General features: G+C 40.0%; 1 protein-coding gene across 1 annotated transcript; it reads left to right on the top strand.

Annotated features, from left to right (window-relative positions):
- Positions 1-847: 847 nt before the first annotated feature.
- Positions 848-14,613, top strand: LOC138008778 (potassium voltage-gated channel subfamily B member 1-like). Its single transcript, XM_068856078.1, has 7 exons — positions 848-1,598; positions 5,214-5,308; positions 5,989-6,145; positions 6,632-6,695; positions 6,880-7,163; positions 12,365-12,560; positions 12,920-14,613. Exons 1-7 carry the CDS (start codon positions 981-983, stop codon positions 13,000-13,002), a joined length of 1,497 nt encoding a protein of 498 aa, XP_068712179.1. The 5' UTR covers positions 848-980; the 3' UTR covers positions 13,003-14,613.
- The last annotated feature ends 387 nt before the right edge of the window (positions 14,614-15,000 follow it).

The following is a 15,000-nucleotide window of genomic DNA, read 5'->3' as shown; positions in this document are numbered from 1 at the left end:
TAACCCATTATTTCAGATGTTTTCGACGGGTTTTGATGTTCTAAAGACAAACATATCTCCTCTGGACCCTGTGATATTGACGGCTCGCGCATAGGCAAAACTATAAGAAGATCGCGATACCAGTCCATAATGTTTTGCAGTTATCTTTTTTAACAACTTTGGAAAATGCCGTTGACGGACAAGGACCTACGTTTGAGGTCATTGTGGCCTTGAAAGTTAAATCAAAGATCACGCAAAGGACACAACTTTCAGGAATTTTTTTTGGGTAAAATGTGATATTTTTCTGGATCGTGTTGAAAAGTGGAGCACCTGCTATTAGATACTATTCCATGCATTCAATTTCACCATCTGTTTATATTAAGCAATCTGCTTATATTAAGCAATCTGCTAATCATACTTGACAGGCAGTTCCTGATATAAAAGTTTACTCCCAGGTTGCAAAAAAAAAAAGAAGTTTATCATTATCTTAGCTAAGTATTAAGAGTTGAATCAAACACGGTCTAAAAGCGGCATTGAACTTGACACTTGAATTAAGATTCGGAATACTGAACCAAGAACTGAAGGAAAAACGTCTTTCAAAAGGATGCCGGTCTGCCTGCGACCTCACCTGTGAATTTAAGGTTTATCAAGTGTCATATGTATGGGCCTTGAACCGCAGTTCGAATTGAATAACATTGCAGTTAGCGTTAGATGACACAGTTGCGTCATTCCTCCTGTCAACGTCGACCAATCAAACTCAATGAAGTCGATGACGTCTCGGGAAAATTGAGTACAAATTTTCAATTAGTTGATGTAGAAAATGAAGATGTCGAGTGATTTGATGGTTAGCTATGTCAACTGTCAAATTTTATTTGCTTGTTTATACTTTATATTAGAGACTACATAATGATTGAGAATAACGTAAGCATTCAAAGAGAACTTCACGAGCTGACTAAAGCATCTTGAGATCTATCGCATCTACAGATCTAGAGCGGCGCAGAATGTTGTTGTCAACTTGGGTTGTAGTGTTAACTTTCGTCGTTGTTAGCATTTCAAAAGAAGGTCCACTGTCCACGGTCGATTTTTTGACTAAAATTACTGAAGAGAAGTTTAAAGCTTCGCAGCCTGGCTTGTTTTCGGTAGAAACTCCTTTCCCGAAAAGTCTCAACGCATCGTGGATATTAATGCCGCCGTTCGTGAGGCGAAATTCAAGTGATCATCACGCTAGTAAAAGCAATACAACTGTTAATCAAATAGATGGCATTTTGCCCTACATTTTGAACCTTGCTCTTAACATGTGCTGCGCCGCATTCAAAAAGAACGAAACTGTTGTTAGTTATCAACACCATCCTGTGCATGATAAGTCAGAGTTGCACAAAGCCATCATGAAGGATGAAGTTCACCTTATACTTCCTGTACAAAGCGACGATGATAAGAAATACAAAAAGCATCTTCCCTATCTCAAACTTTTTGAGTCTCCCGGGATCGTTCTTATAAGAAGTCGAGACTCCAGCAGCAGAGGAATTCAAAACTGGAGCGCTGCTGTTGGCAGCTGTTGGCAGATCGTTGTGTTAACAGTTTTGCTGTCTATTGTGGCGGGAATATGTGTCTGGGCATTGGTAAGTAATCACGTTTGTGTAATACATCAATAAGACATTTGACTTGGAATGAAACAAGTTCTAACTTTCTATGTGATCGCAATTTCTTAAAGGCAGGGCTCGGGGTTTAACGAAAAAACAGCCTGCTGGTGTCAAATGTCGCCTAAGGGAGCTTTCCTTTTGTCAGAACTGGCCGGCCAGACCCGTCAATTCGCAAAGGAAATGCAACAATTTGAAGGAACACTTGCATGATAATCCCTCTGCTCACATCCTTCTAGGGGAGTATATATCATATCCCAGGTTTGTTAATTTGAAATGTTGTAGAGTTAGTCCTCCCAAATGCTGGGTTAAATGGAAAGCGCCCTAACACTGCTATTCTCAGTTTTTTTAATTTGCAAACTTTCGCCGATTCACAGCATCATCAGAGAAAGAATTATAAGTGAAAGATGCGTTGTGTGGGTGACAAATATTTTGTGGGTGACTTGTATGTACAGTGATCAACAATACATGCTGTTATAAAATATTGATCGTAGTAATATATACATGGCAGATACTCAGATCCGAGGAGCACAAATGGCTAAATTTATTATAGATCGACTGAAACAAAGGAGCTCTAAAAAACTTAGTTGTCCTGTTAAGTTGCAATTTAATATGCTAACCGTTGCAGGTATGATGTCAAGTCGACTAAGAATTAAAAAAAACAGCTCAATATTAACAGACACGCTTGATTTAAACAAGAATCTCTCTTTAACTGTAAAAAAAAAAAAAAAAAAAAAATGACAGAAAATATTTTACTGAGGAAAAGGATTTTTTAGGTATGTACAGAGTCACTTTAAACATCTGCATGGAAAAATATGCGAGTTGCTTTTTTTCAAATCCTGCATATCTATCCACAGACCGACCGATGTACCCATCAGATTATTTTCTGATCGATATGCGAATTTTAATTATGTTCTCGCAATTTTCACTTAATCATAAAAATTACAATTTCCTCGATTGTGATTGGTTAAAAAAACTCCTATTTTCCACTAATTTACTTGCCAAGTTGTTATCGGACAGCCTAATAAGCCAACTACATTCAAAGTTGTAATGTAGATCAACCAATCCCAACCTTGGCTTCAATCACCATCGAAACAGTGTACAGACTCCTAAAGTGGGGCTTGCTTTCTTTCTTTCTTGCTTTCTTTTTTGCTTTCTTTCTTTCTTTCTTTCTTTCTTTCTTTCTTTCTTTCTTTCTTTCTTTCTTTCTTTCTTTCTTTCTTTCTTTCTTTCTTTCTTTCTTTAAGAGCGACGTTACACAATTTGCGTTAAAACAATTTGCGGAGTTCAAGCATGCGACGTTTTTGAGCCGCGGACGTCAAGCGGAAGTGAGCTGTTCTACCTTTTAACTTGTCTTGTCACTACCACCTTTATATTGCTGAGTATGTTTCTTCCATTCACTACTTGCAAAAATCCCATAATACACTTCTTTTATCCCCCAACTACTAAGTCCTCATAGGCAAAGAATAAATACAGATCAGCTCGATTAAAGACGGCGCTGCACTTCGGTGTCATTATGAGGTGGCTACTTTCAAGTGCAAATAACTTTTAATAATAGGGCATTTGTATACCGTGCATAAACATTCATTAATTTCTATTTTTTGGCCAAAACTTTTATTAAGGCCAAAATTAATGCTCCAACGCGCTTCGTATTCATAAGACTACTTTAATAAAACGCGGTTGCTACAAAACAAATGAAAACGAAACATAAATTACAGGCATAAATTACAAACCGAAAGCGACAGAAAACTAAGAAACAAGATGAAAGAAAGCGAAGGTAAGGACACTTACAAACGGTGGGTGATTTCCAGGACGATGAAAATACCTGATTGACGATCAGAAACTAGTGAACTTGAAAGCGAAACTGAAGGCAATTAGAGTTATTTTCATAGAGTTATGTCGTAGAGTTAGAGTTAAGTTTCCAAAATCCTGAATTCAAGATTTTGGACTTCCAAAATCTTGAATTCAGGATTTTAGCAGTCCAAAATCTTGAATTCAGGATTTTGGCCGTCCAAAATCTTGAATTCAGGATTTTGGCCGTCCAAAATCTTGAATTCAGGATTTTGGCAGTCCAAAATCTTGAATTCAGGATTTTGGAAGTCGTTAACTAACTCTAAGTCATAACTCTACTGAAATAACTCTATTGATAGTTAACCTCGAAACTGACTTAAATAAATTGATTTGAAATTATGCAAGAGAACTTAACAGAATAACTAAATTCAGGCATAACAACGTGATATAACGGGAAACAAAGGAACACCTAACATACGAAGCAACGCAATCAACACCTACAACTAAACGAAGAACGTATTAAAGGGAAAGAGAAAAGGAAAATTACAAAGCGGCAGCAACAACTTAAATGATGTTATTCAAGCTTATGAATGACATGGAATATATATGAATTGATCATATATCTGAACTGCGGAAATTGAAATACATACACCTTATTTCAAAATGACCGCCATTTCCTTGCAAATTAGCCCTTTTAGCCTCGCTTTCAAAAGTAAAGTAAAAAGAATATTTAACCTTAAACGAGGCCAAAAGGGCCAATTTCCAATCAAACAAATGAATACAAAATGGCGGCCATTTTGGAATAAGATGTATGACAGCTGAAATTCATCGCATGATTCTTTGGCATTCATTGGTTCACCGGCTCTTACGGGATATAACTCCCACTCAGAAGTTACCAGCCTCCGGCCAGTTAGCTTGGTCGCTTAGTTGATAGAGCTGTCTGTTCAAATCCCGTTCAAGCGTGGGGAGATTTCAGTTTTTCTTCGCGACTGCTGAAGTTGCTCAAGGAACTGCGATGATCTCCAACTCTCGTATTAAATCAATCTCGACCCCAGAGATCTTCTCTTGACTGAGGGAGAGAAGAGAACTGGGGAACCCTGAAACAAAGTGTCCTCTCATTGGTTTTCGTGAAGAACAATCAAAAGCGTCTCTAATTGGTGTATTTATGTTAGCTCGAAGAGTGAGCAGGCGCCGTAAGGTTCAAATAGCTAGCCATTTTTTGGCTATAAGAATCCTACGGCGCATGTTCTCCTAAATAGAGTTTCCCAGAGCTGTTGGGTCGATCCGAGGCTCTTGTGACGAGAAGAATGGTATTGCATGAGAAATGGGGTGAAATCTTGATTTTAATAACAGTGTGTAACACTGAATGTTTTTTAAATTAAATAAAACGACATTGAAAAGCTTTCTTGTGATCCATGTTGTCTGTTCCTTTACTGATGTGCTCTAGTATGTACCATGCACTGGTATTTACAGTCAGACAATACAATATGCGGCATAAAATTGCCTTATGGGTTTTAACCTCAGTAATTTAAAACCGGACATCCCTCACCCCTCTAATCCGGACATTTCCTACGGTCCCAAGGGTGTCCGCTTTAGAGGGGTTCCACTGTATAATTCAACCTGTGTACAAGGGTTTTGGATGATGATCGCCCCTGCCTCTTAAAGAGAAGAAAACTCTTACAAGTCGCCCAATCATTATTAATTAAATAATTAAAATTGTTTCATTGAAAGCATTTTCTCGAGGCAAGGGCAGTAACTCAAAGCTAACACAGTTACTTAATATTCCTTTTAAAATTGTTTACGCAGGAAACCAAGAAAAACTCCAAGGAGTTTGGCAGTCCATTTTGTTATGGAATTTTCGACGGTTTCTGGTGGGCCTTCGTTACCATGGCAACCGTTGGGTAAGACAACAACAGCAACAACAATCTTATACAACAGAAAAAGTAAAGTAATTAAAGGAAAAATTTGCGAAAAAAAGAGAGCACAGCCGCTCAGAAAAAGTAAAAGCTAATCGCACTGAGTGGCTGGGCTATGCGGAAAGCACTCATCTTGCTCGCTGACCGCGCGCTTGCGAGGTCAAAATATGTCTTTTTTCCCAGAAATCACTGTAAACATTGACGTACATGGTAGATCTTGCTGTTATAATAAAGGAGTATCTCTAGATGTTTTCGTTGACTTGCTGAGAAGAAGGTAATTAATGGTATTCATTTTCAATTAAAAATGATCGAGAGTTTCGAAAAACCAGATTCTAATTTCCCAGGCAAAATAGCCTTCCACAATCACAGTTATACGTCATTTGAACACCTACCCCCGTGCAATGTTGTTCAGTACGTTTTAGTTTCTAAACAACTTACAATGAAAGGTGGGAGAGGGAGGGATGCTCGATTAATTCCATCAGTTTACCAACAATGTGTCACTGATTGCAGCCCTCCAGACCTGATTGTTTTGAGATGGAATCTCTCCTTAGTTGAGGCCAATACGTTACCAGCCGATTTCTTGAAGCAGTGGGTAGGGTTAGAGGGGGAGAAATCTTGTGAGAAGGTCTTTCTCACTGTAGAAATAATTCAGATTGCTCTTACAGATATGGCGACAAGACTCCGAAGACACTGATGGCGCGGATGTTCTCTGTAATATGGATAATGATTGGGATCACTCTTTGTTCAATGCTGACTGCCACCCTGTCCAGCGCTTTCACAAACGTAACAGTGGATTACTATGGAGTTCTTTCTGAGAGGAAGGTACAAATATGAACGAGAGCACTGTTTAGTAACACCAGAAATATGTCTTGCGGTAATCTTCCTTGCTTTTATTCCACTAGCAGACCTTTTTACGTCCAGTCCCTCCAGCCCGACGAAAAGCAAACAAAAAATTACAAACGGAAAGTAAACAAATAAACAAGAAAAAGAAACATAAGCTCTCGGGGGAAAATGGCCGTGCGAAACTAAACTTGCAGCGAGATATATGCAGACAAATTTTTGGAGTCAAATTTTTAGCGCGTTATTCCTAGATTAGGCGAAAGACAGTCTGCTTTCGTCTTCATCTTCTATTTTTGATTTTCACAAGACGCCGAGTCAGCCATGTTTGTCAGCTCCTACACCAAAACTTGGCAACTGCATTTTTGTCAAAAGTCAACCCCAAAATAGACTGCAATAAAAAAGCGCGCAACTCAACTGACAGACAAGGGAGTGCGTGCAGTCTGTTAAATGCTTTTATTTGATTCGCAGGTCGGAGTGGTAAAAGATAGCATTGCTCTTCAGAAAGCAGTAAACCTTGGCGCCAACGTGAAAGGTTTTTATCCATTAAGCCTTGAGTTTTTTCGTTTTTTCAGTCATCCATTTGAACCTTATTTTATTTTGTATTCCTTCATACTTCATTCTTCTGTTAGTCCGATATCCTTTCAGTGTTTATTAGTCAGGTTGCCATTTTTCTTATCATTTAAGATTTCTTTTGAATCTTTTCCAACTGCCATTAGTCTTCGAAGACCTTGATGAAGTACACAATGCCTTGGTCAACAAATCAGTAGACGGAATTTTGGAGGAGTTGTTTACGGCAACAGAATACTTCGAACTACAGTACGAAAATCCGTCGCTTTCTATCGTTCATTTTTATGAAGAGAAGCATGGATATGGAATCGCATTCAAGTCCCTGTATGTTAAGCTTGATTTTGGACAAGTCTGGGATTGCATGTCATTTGCCGCCTCATTCATCGCTAATGACAACTATGATTTCGTCAAGGGACACATTCACAGAGCTAAGGTGAGGAAATAAAAATTTCAAAATTAATACATTTGCAATCTGCTAACTCAAAGTCATGCTATGAGGTATCGGAAGAAGTCCAATTGCACTCACTCACTCGATCACTCCATTCTAGCCTGTTCCAGGCTCCCAGATAGTCGGCAAAACGAAAACTACGTGTGAAAGCGAGTCGACCCAAGCCCCTATTCATTTTTCGCAAGAATTTTTTTCTCTCACCCGACTATCTGGGAGCCTGAAACAGGCTAACGCCAAACCAAAAATTTTTCCTGTACTCAACTTTTGTCCCAGAGTCGTTATGGGCCTATCTTTGGAAAATTTCAGGGGGTAGTAGAGAGAAGGTGTTCCTCTGGAGATTTTCATGTAATGGAGTCGATTTTTAGTGAATGAAAAATAACCTTTTTTGGAGTTCGAAAATAGAAAATGGAAAGCTAATAGCATGTGAGAGATAGCGTCCGAAGAATGAACGTGGAATTCTTAAAAAGCGACGAAAAAGTAAGAAGTGACGATCAAATAATCGCCGAATATTAAGAATAACCTTGCTTCATTCAGGGACTGGATGCTGCATGTATCATTTACAAACTAAGGTAAACTTCTCATTATGTTGTACAGCATATATATTGCTTTCCTTTAAAAATCACAGACTTTCTACGTATATTTATATATCGGAAACTGTTCGATTCTGCAAATTGCGGTTACCGTAGTCACTTGACAAAGCACATGGTTTGCCAAACTCAACGTGTTGTTGTTCGCCATATTGTAGATTCACCGGCAATTTTTCGCATAAAATAGACGCTGGGCGTCAAAGAAATTTGTATTCAAATATGTCTTTTACGGACTGAGCGTGTCGGGGCTAATGGATTTTGCGATGGGGTTAGTGCATTCTGACCACTTCTACTAACATGCCCAACGAGCAAGGAAAAAGGCCATTTCCGAGTTCATGTCTGCCTCCTCTTCAAAGCGAGTCTAAGTGCGAAGTCTTTGTGATGGTAATTAGTTATACTTCACATATGAATGAAAACTAATTTTCATAAGAAAAACTTCGCACTTAGACTCGCTTTGAAGAGGAAGCAGACATGAACTCGGAAATGGCCTATTCAAATTTCAGGGTTACTGTAAGGCAGACTTCCAGGTAAAAAGCCGTTTTTCAAGCTGATCTCACAAAGTGAAATCTGTTGAAACAAGTATCGCATAATAGGCCTTATCACGGTTTTCGACGCCATCTTGACGGGTAGGCAAAGCTATGGCAAGCCGTTACTGCCAAAAGGCCTTCAACTTTCTGGAAACCAGGTTGAAATCCATGTTGACAATATTGTAGGTTAAGTTAAGTTACGTCAGCGGATGGTCGAGTTTCGTGGAAAAAGCTCCACTTCATCCTACTGATTGTTGAGTTTCTGCGATCTTGTGTCGAGTTCTCGCTATTTAGTGTCGAGTTTCTGCGATCTAGTGACGAGTTCCCGCGATCCAGTCTTGAGTTTCTGCGATCGACTGTCCAACTCTCGCTAGCCAGTTTTCAAATTCTGGCTAGCGAGTTTTCAAATTCTCGCTAGCGAGTTTTCTAATTCTGGCTAACGAGTTTTCTAATTCTTGCTAGCGCGTTTTTAAATTCTCGCTAGCGAGTTTTCTAATTCTGGCTAGCCAGTTTTCAAATTCTCGCTAGCAAGTTTTAGAATTCTCGCTAGCGAGAGTTGGACAATCGATCGCAGAAACTCAAGACTGGATCGCAGGAACTCGACACACGATCGCAGAAACTCAACAATCAGTAGGAAGAACTGGAGCTTTTTCCACGAAACTCGACTATCCCCAGACGTAACTTAACCTACAATTTCTATAACTCGATCATGTCAACATGGATTTCAACCTGGTTTCCAGAAAGTTGAAGGGCTCTTGGCAGTAACGGCTTGCCATACAAAGCGGTCAGAAATTACAGTGTTTGTATGGGAATCCGATAGCAAATAACTTCTTCCAAAATCAAATTTTACACAATTTGTGCATCAAAACGTTAAAATACTAGGTAGAAGATTGTATTCACCAAGTTTGAAGGATGTAGCTTTCCTATAAGTCGCTGAGCTAATATTTTTAAATTTTCCATACATTTGTCTTTAAATTTTTTTCCCGCGAACCGCGTCTAGACTTTTGTGTCTACCCAGCCAAATTTACAGACAAATGTGTGGAAAATTCAAAAAATTAACTGAGCGTCTTCTAGCCAAGCTACATCCTTCAAACTTGGTGAAAACAATCTTCTACCTAGTATTTTAACGTTGCGATTCAGAAATTGTGAAAATTTCAATGTTGAAAGAAGTTATTTGCTATCGGATTCCCATACAAACACTACTAATTTCTGACCGCTTTTCCTACCCGTCAAGATGGCGTCGAAAACCGTGATAAGGCCTATTAAACTTCAGGTCAGACATCTAGTCCGCAGAATCTTCGAGTACCATAACAAAATGCTGATGAATTTTATAAAATCACTTTTACGGGAAATGCGAAAGGCAAAACGTACCTTCATGTTCGCTTAGTTTTTTTTAATGCCTAAGTAGATCCAACAGAGAAATAGAATACAACAAATAAAAAGATATCCACATTATTGCGCAAAGGCTGAGAGGCAGATAGTAATAGTTTAATTTTGAAAAACAGAGGTTCATCAATAGATTTGGCGGCATGCGGGATTTGGCTTTTTTTCGCGGTGATATTTGTGATCTCAGCTGAAACCAGGGGCGGAAGCGGGAACTTGAGCGAGTGGGAGCGGGATCTCGTGTTTTTATAGGGTTGGGATGCGCGATTGGCAAGGGAAACAGAGCGAGATACGGGACTTCAATTCTCCTCAGTTGCCTCAGTTGACTTCAGTGTCCTCAGTGCCGATCTCTTCTAGTTTTTCTTATCTTTCAAATTTAACTATGAGCGCTAAGTGGTTTCATATATCATTTCGTTCATCCGACCATGCATGTAAAACATTTTTTTAACGTTTAATGTGAAACTTCAACTTCAACTTCAACTTCAACCCAAGAGTAAACATGACACTCCTCGAAAGGAGAGGCTTTTTCTATCGTCATGACTAATTTCCCTTTCGTAAACGACCGATTCCAAGGTTAGTGGTCGATGCCATGCTTAGTAGCCAACCCTTTCTGAATAAAATAGACCCGAGGAGGTTGAATTTTCAACTGAATCAGCTAAAATTGACCCAGATTGAGAAATTAAGCCTTAGAAATGATTATGGTGTTAAGGGTTTGCCTTAAGTTGGGGATAATGTTAGTTTTTCTTTTTCAATCAACTATTTAAAGTTTTGGATGTGCAACTCGATAGCGTAGTGGTGAGTGACATACGCTTTAAATCTAATAGCCCGGGGTCGGTACCTAACCTGGTCATTTCAAGTTTTCTTTATTAAAAAAAAGACTCAAAACAGAAAAAAAAATTCTAAATGGCTTTGAAGTGGCATCCACCGTTTACGAAACGGAAATTTGCATCGCCGTGGAATTAAGTAAAATATGTCAACACCATCTCTCTACTCGTTTCTGACCCCTGTCACAAGACTCTTTCTTCATCTTGTAACTGGTGTTTTTCGAATTGCTTCTGATTTTCTTTTTGTTTTTTTTTTCCTCCGACCGACTGCCCCAAAATTAGGAAACACAGGAAGAAAGGGGGTCCAAGGGCCTAATAAGAACTCAGCATCTCAACTTGGAAAGATGTCTGCGAAGTTAAGAAAAACATTCTTAAAACGCCCAATGTAAAGGAATCCAGTTGGCCCTCGGATTCCAGATTCCAGCCCGTGGATTCCAGATCCTGAATAGAGGATCCCGGGTAATTAGTCGTTGATTCCGGATTCCAGACTCACGGGTTTCACCGAAATGGATTCTGGATTCCATCAAAGGCTGTAGAATTTGGGTTCCATAGCCTCACATTAAGCCGAATTTAATCCGGATTCCTTTACATAGGGCGATCTTAAAGACGGGTTTCTCAGTTTAGCTGTGCTAGTGGATCGATGTTCCGAAAACCTCTTCGTTCAGGGCCGGTTTCTCGAAAGCCTCAAAACTTTCGGGCCTTATATCCTCTGTATCTCAAGAACAGAGTAATTTTAAGTCAATAAACTTCAATATCATCTTGAGTTTTGTTGTCTTGAAAACATGTTAAAAGATCACCCTTCGACAACAAAAGGAGAGCAATTTCGTATATGGCTTTTCGGGCCCGAAAAGATATCGGGACTTTTCGAGAAACGGGCCCCAGGGCTTAAACCAAATTAAGACAGCACTGAACAAAAGTACTTCGCACTCGATTCCTTTCCAAATTTTATTCTGAGATGCATATGCCTAGATATATATATATATATATATTTTTTTTTTTGCTTTAGTGATTTAATATATGGGTAGCAAATACAAAGCAGCGTACAAAGTACGGAAACGGACCCTTTCCATGGTAATGGTCTGTACTGTAAAATCCCAACCAAAAACCAGCCAATCAAGCAAAAAAAAAAAAAAAAAAAAAAATCAAGGTGACAATACATCACGCATGCGCACAACCATTTCACCCGGTTCATTGGCAGCCATGGAAAGCTGTTTCGGCCTTGTTAGACCACATCAGCGTGGCATTCTCAACTTTCAAAAATCCCATAATGCACCTGTTTTACCCCTCAAATTTGGCAGAGGCATTGTTTTCGATTTCTCTTGGGACATCTTCAAGTCTTACGAGAAATTGAAAACACCGATTATGCAAAATTTTGGGTGCAAGAAGATGTGTTTTATGCGTTTGAGAATTGAGAATAGCCAACTTACCAGGCGGGGGTGATTCTCTTACCGCATTCGTTATAAGGGGCTGCCACTTAATTGGTTGCCTAAAACCCCAAGTCTGGTAAGTTGGTTATGTCATCCTGGTGAGACCTAATAAGGCCGAAACAGGTGTCCATGGCTTCCATTGAATGCGGTGAAATGGTTGTGGGCATGCGTGACGTGTTGGCCACATCGGTTTGGTGTTATAGGGCGCTTTGTGTCATACTTTAAGGACGACACTTGATCGCTCGGTTAGTAACAAAGTGAACAGCGCGGTTATGGACAGATAACCTTGGCAGCAAACAACAAACTTGAAATAGTTCTCTCGGGACGAAGGGATTCCCTCTCTTTCCTCGCATTCTCTTGATTAATTCTGATATTTCCGTGGAAAGTTCCTGCAGCTTTTGTTAAGCAAGGTCTTACATTTTACCTCCAATGCAAAAGCTTAAGGGAGCAGGAAATGCGGCGGGATCCAAAAGCCAAGAACTCAGCTCACAAAATTGGCCAGTTTTTGCTGGAATCGTGTTTGGCTTCTGTGGACTGACCCTCGTGATCCTCACTATTGATGTGGCTCGGGGATGGTTTCAGGGACGATGCATGAACAGAAAAATGGAAGATAGTGAAAAAGGACGCGAGAAAGGTACGTTTCCATACCCATGACCCTCAGCGCAGGGGATATCGGTTCCGAAGTTGCCCGAATGAACTCACTTTGTGGTTGCTTTCTGTAGAGTGAAAAGCTTGTGATTTAAATATGTGTTGAGTATTTAAGACTTTCTCCAAGCTTGTTTGTCTCACATACGTTTGCCTTTCTTTGATTCACTTTCCACACCATTGAACCGAATCATATTCACGAATGCTTTTTCGATATAAATACTACTACAAGTTCACAAAAAACCCCGTATTTTATGCTGACTGCCTCTATATGGCTTGCTTTTCCCTTGATTACATTTCTGTAAAATATGAATTAATGAATAAATGTATGACTCATTACGTTTTTAGGAGAAATTTCACTCCGAAAGTCGGAGTGGTCACCGGATAAAAGACCCTTGGCGTTTGCTGAAAGAGAATCCATCAAAGAGTGATTCACTCTGTGGCATAAAAAAACAAGTCGACGCGTTGTGTCAAAGACATCAAAATGTTTGCTGCATACTATTAACTTCCGACTAGCGACTTTAGGTATTTTCGAGTCTTTGATAAGCGTCTTTGATAATGTTTTTCCGCTCTAATTACTTGATAAGGAGAGAACATCAGTAAGAGTAGAACGACCTTGTTACAGTGGGAGACGGGAGAGAGGTCCACAAGTTCTGCTGCTTCCTTATTGGCAAGCTTTGTTTAATCTCAATCACAACTTTTGAACAGGTGAATCATTTTTCGTTCCTAGAGAATGAGATTCTTTCGGCTAGCAGCGGAAATGAAGGTCCGTTCTGAAAAATGCGTTGTTTTGGAACAACAGCTCATTCTCGTGCCCAGAGCCCGCGGTTCTTTTGGTCAGCAGCAGGAGCCATGAATACTCATGGACTCCTACCAAGAAGACAGACTCTTGCCGCAGCCAAAGCAGGATCGCGCCGGCGATCATATTATAATGTAGCTGGCGCAATAGAAATAAAACTATTATTGTTTTATTATTGTTATTAATTAAGTCCGCGAATCACGGACTTCCGGCTCTTGTGCGCATTCTCGGAAATTAAAAACAGTAACGGTCGTCAACGGTTAAACATTATACCATTACTGCGACAGCACGTACTTTTGGTTGCGGCCAGAGTCCGTGTTCTTGGCGGTCACCAAAACAACAGCAGACTCTGCGAACGAGAATGGGAAAAAAAAGAAAAGGAAAGGAAAGAAACTTTATTTAATTAAGTGTCTAGTCGTTCTAGCGCTGGAGCACTAATTGGGGACACTGTAAATTGAAATGAACAATGAAAGTAAATCTAGTCAAATGTCGGTTTTTGAGGAGACGGGAAACCGGAGTACCCGGAGAAAACCTCTCGGTGCAGAGTAGAAAACCAACAAACTTAACCCACATATGACGCCGAGTCTGGGAATCGAACCCCGGCCACATTGGTGAGAGGCGAGTGCTCTCACCACTGCGCCATCCCTGCGCCATCCCTGCGCCATCCCTGCGCCATCCCTGCGCCATCCCTGCGCCATCCCTGCGCCATCCCTGCGCCATCCCTGCGCCATCCCTGCGCCATCCCTGCGCCATCCCTGCGCCATCCCTGCGCCATCCCTGCGCCATCCCTGCGCCATCCCTGCATCCTGAACCACTAAGATACCTGAGACTTCGCAGAGGAATCAAGAGTCTATTAATATCTGAATCAGCCAGCGATTGTCCTCCCCAGTCAGGTGACGAAGCAATCACGGCCTCTGGGTATGACAATGCAGGTGAACTTCAGGCTATTGTAGCACGAGTGAAAAGTGCTAGATCACGACAGTGCAATAAGTCATTTCCTAGTTCATGTCTGCCTCCTCTTCAAAGCAAGTCTAAGTGCGAAATTTTTGTGATGGTAATTACTTCTACTTCACACATGAATGAAAACTAATTTTCATAAGAAAAACTTCGCACTTAGACTCGCTTTGAAGAGGAAGTACACATAAACTGGGAATTTGCCTATTAATTTTGTGTAGTTTTACCACTTGTTTGCCCCTACTCGAAATACAAAAAAAATGTCGTTTAAGACTTTGAAAAGTGTAGAGTGATAGATAATGTATATATTTTATGATGTTTTAGAAATCCTGAAGAGTTTTCCGTGTACTGAAATAAAGATTTTTTGGTTGATTGAAGAACTTTTAGGCTGAACACTTTTCAAAAACCTCAATGCAATACCTTTTAATCTTCCTCAATCTCACCCATCCTCACATCAATGTTCCATCCTTCCGTCAATGTTCTAAGTAGTTATTTTTACCTTTTCCCTTTACTTTGGTTACCAGGCATAGTTCCCAGTCTTTAAGTTTGGCTAAATTACTTGACACAGCCCCCTTAACTGCTGTATAAAATTAGTAATACCGAATCATGAGAAACCATCACTCGAATCAATGAGCACGGCCATTGGAGAGAACAAGAGCTACGGAAAGTGATAGCC

The sequence above is a fragment of the Montipora foliosa genome, chromosome 6, assembly GCF_036669935.1.
Source record: "Montipora foliosa isolate CH-2021 chromosome 6, ASM3666993v2, whole genome shotgun sequence".
NCBI classification, from domain to species: Eukaryota; Metazoa; Cnidaria; class Anthozoa; order Scleractinia; family Acroporidae; genus Montipora; species Montipora foliosa.
This window is presented reverse-complemented; position numbering and strand designations above follow the sequence as displayed.

What these genes read in the sequence shown, in the direction of transcription:
- LOC138008778 (XM_068856078.1), top strand. Translation starts at nt 981, where the DNA reads ATGTTGTTGTCAACTTGGGTTGTAGTGTTAACTTTCGTCGTTGTTAGC. An exon ending in GAGTTCTTTCTGAGAGGAAG is followed by an intron (nt 6,146 to 6,631) that starts GTACAAATATGA and finishes TTTGATTCGCAG; the next exon opens with GTCGGAGTGGTAAAAGATAG. An exon ending in GACACATTCACAGAGCTAAG is followed by an intron (nt 7,164 to 12,364) that starts GTGAGGAAATAA and finishes CCAATGCAAAAG; the next exon opens with CTTAAGGGAGCAGGAAATGC.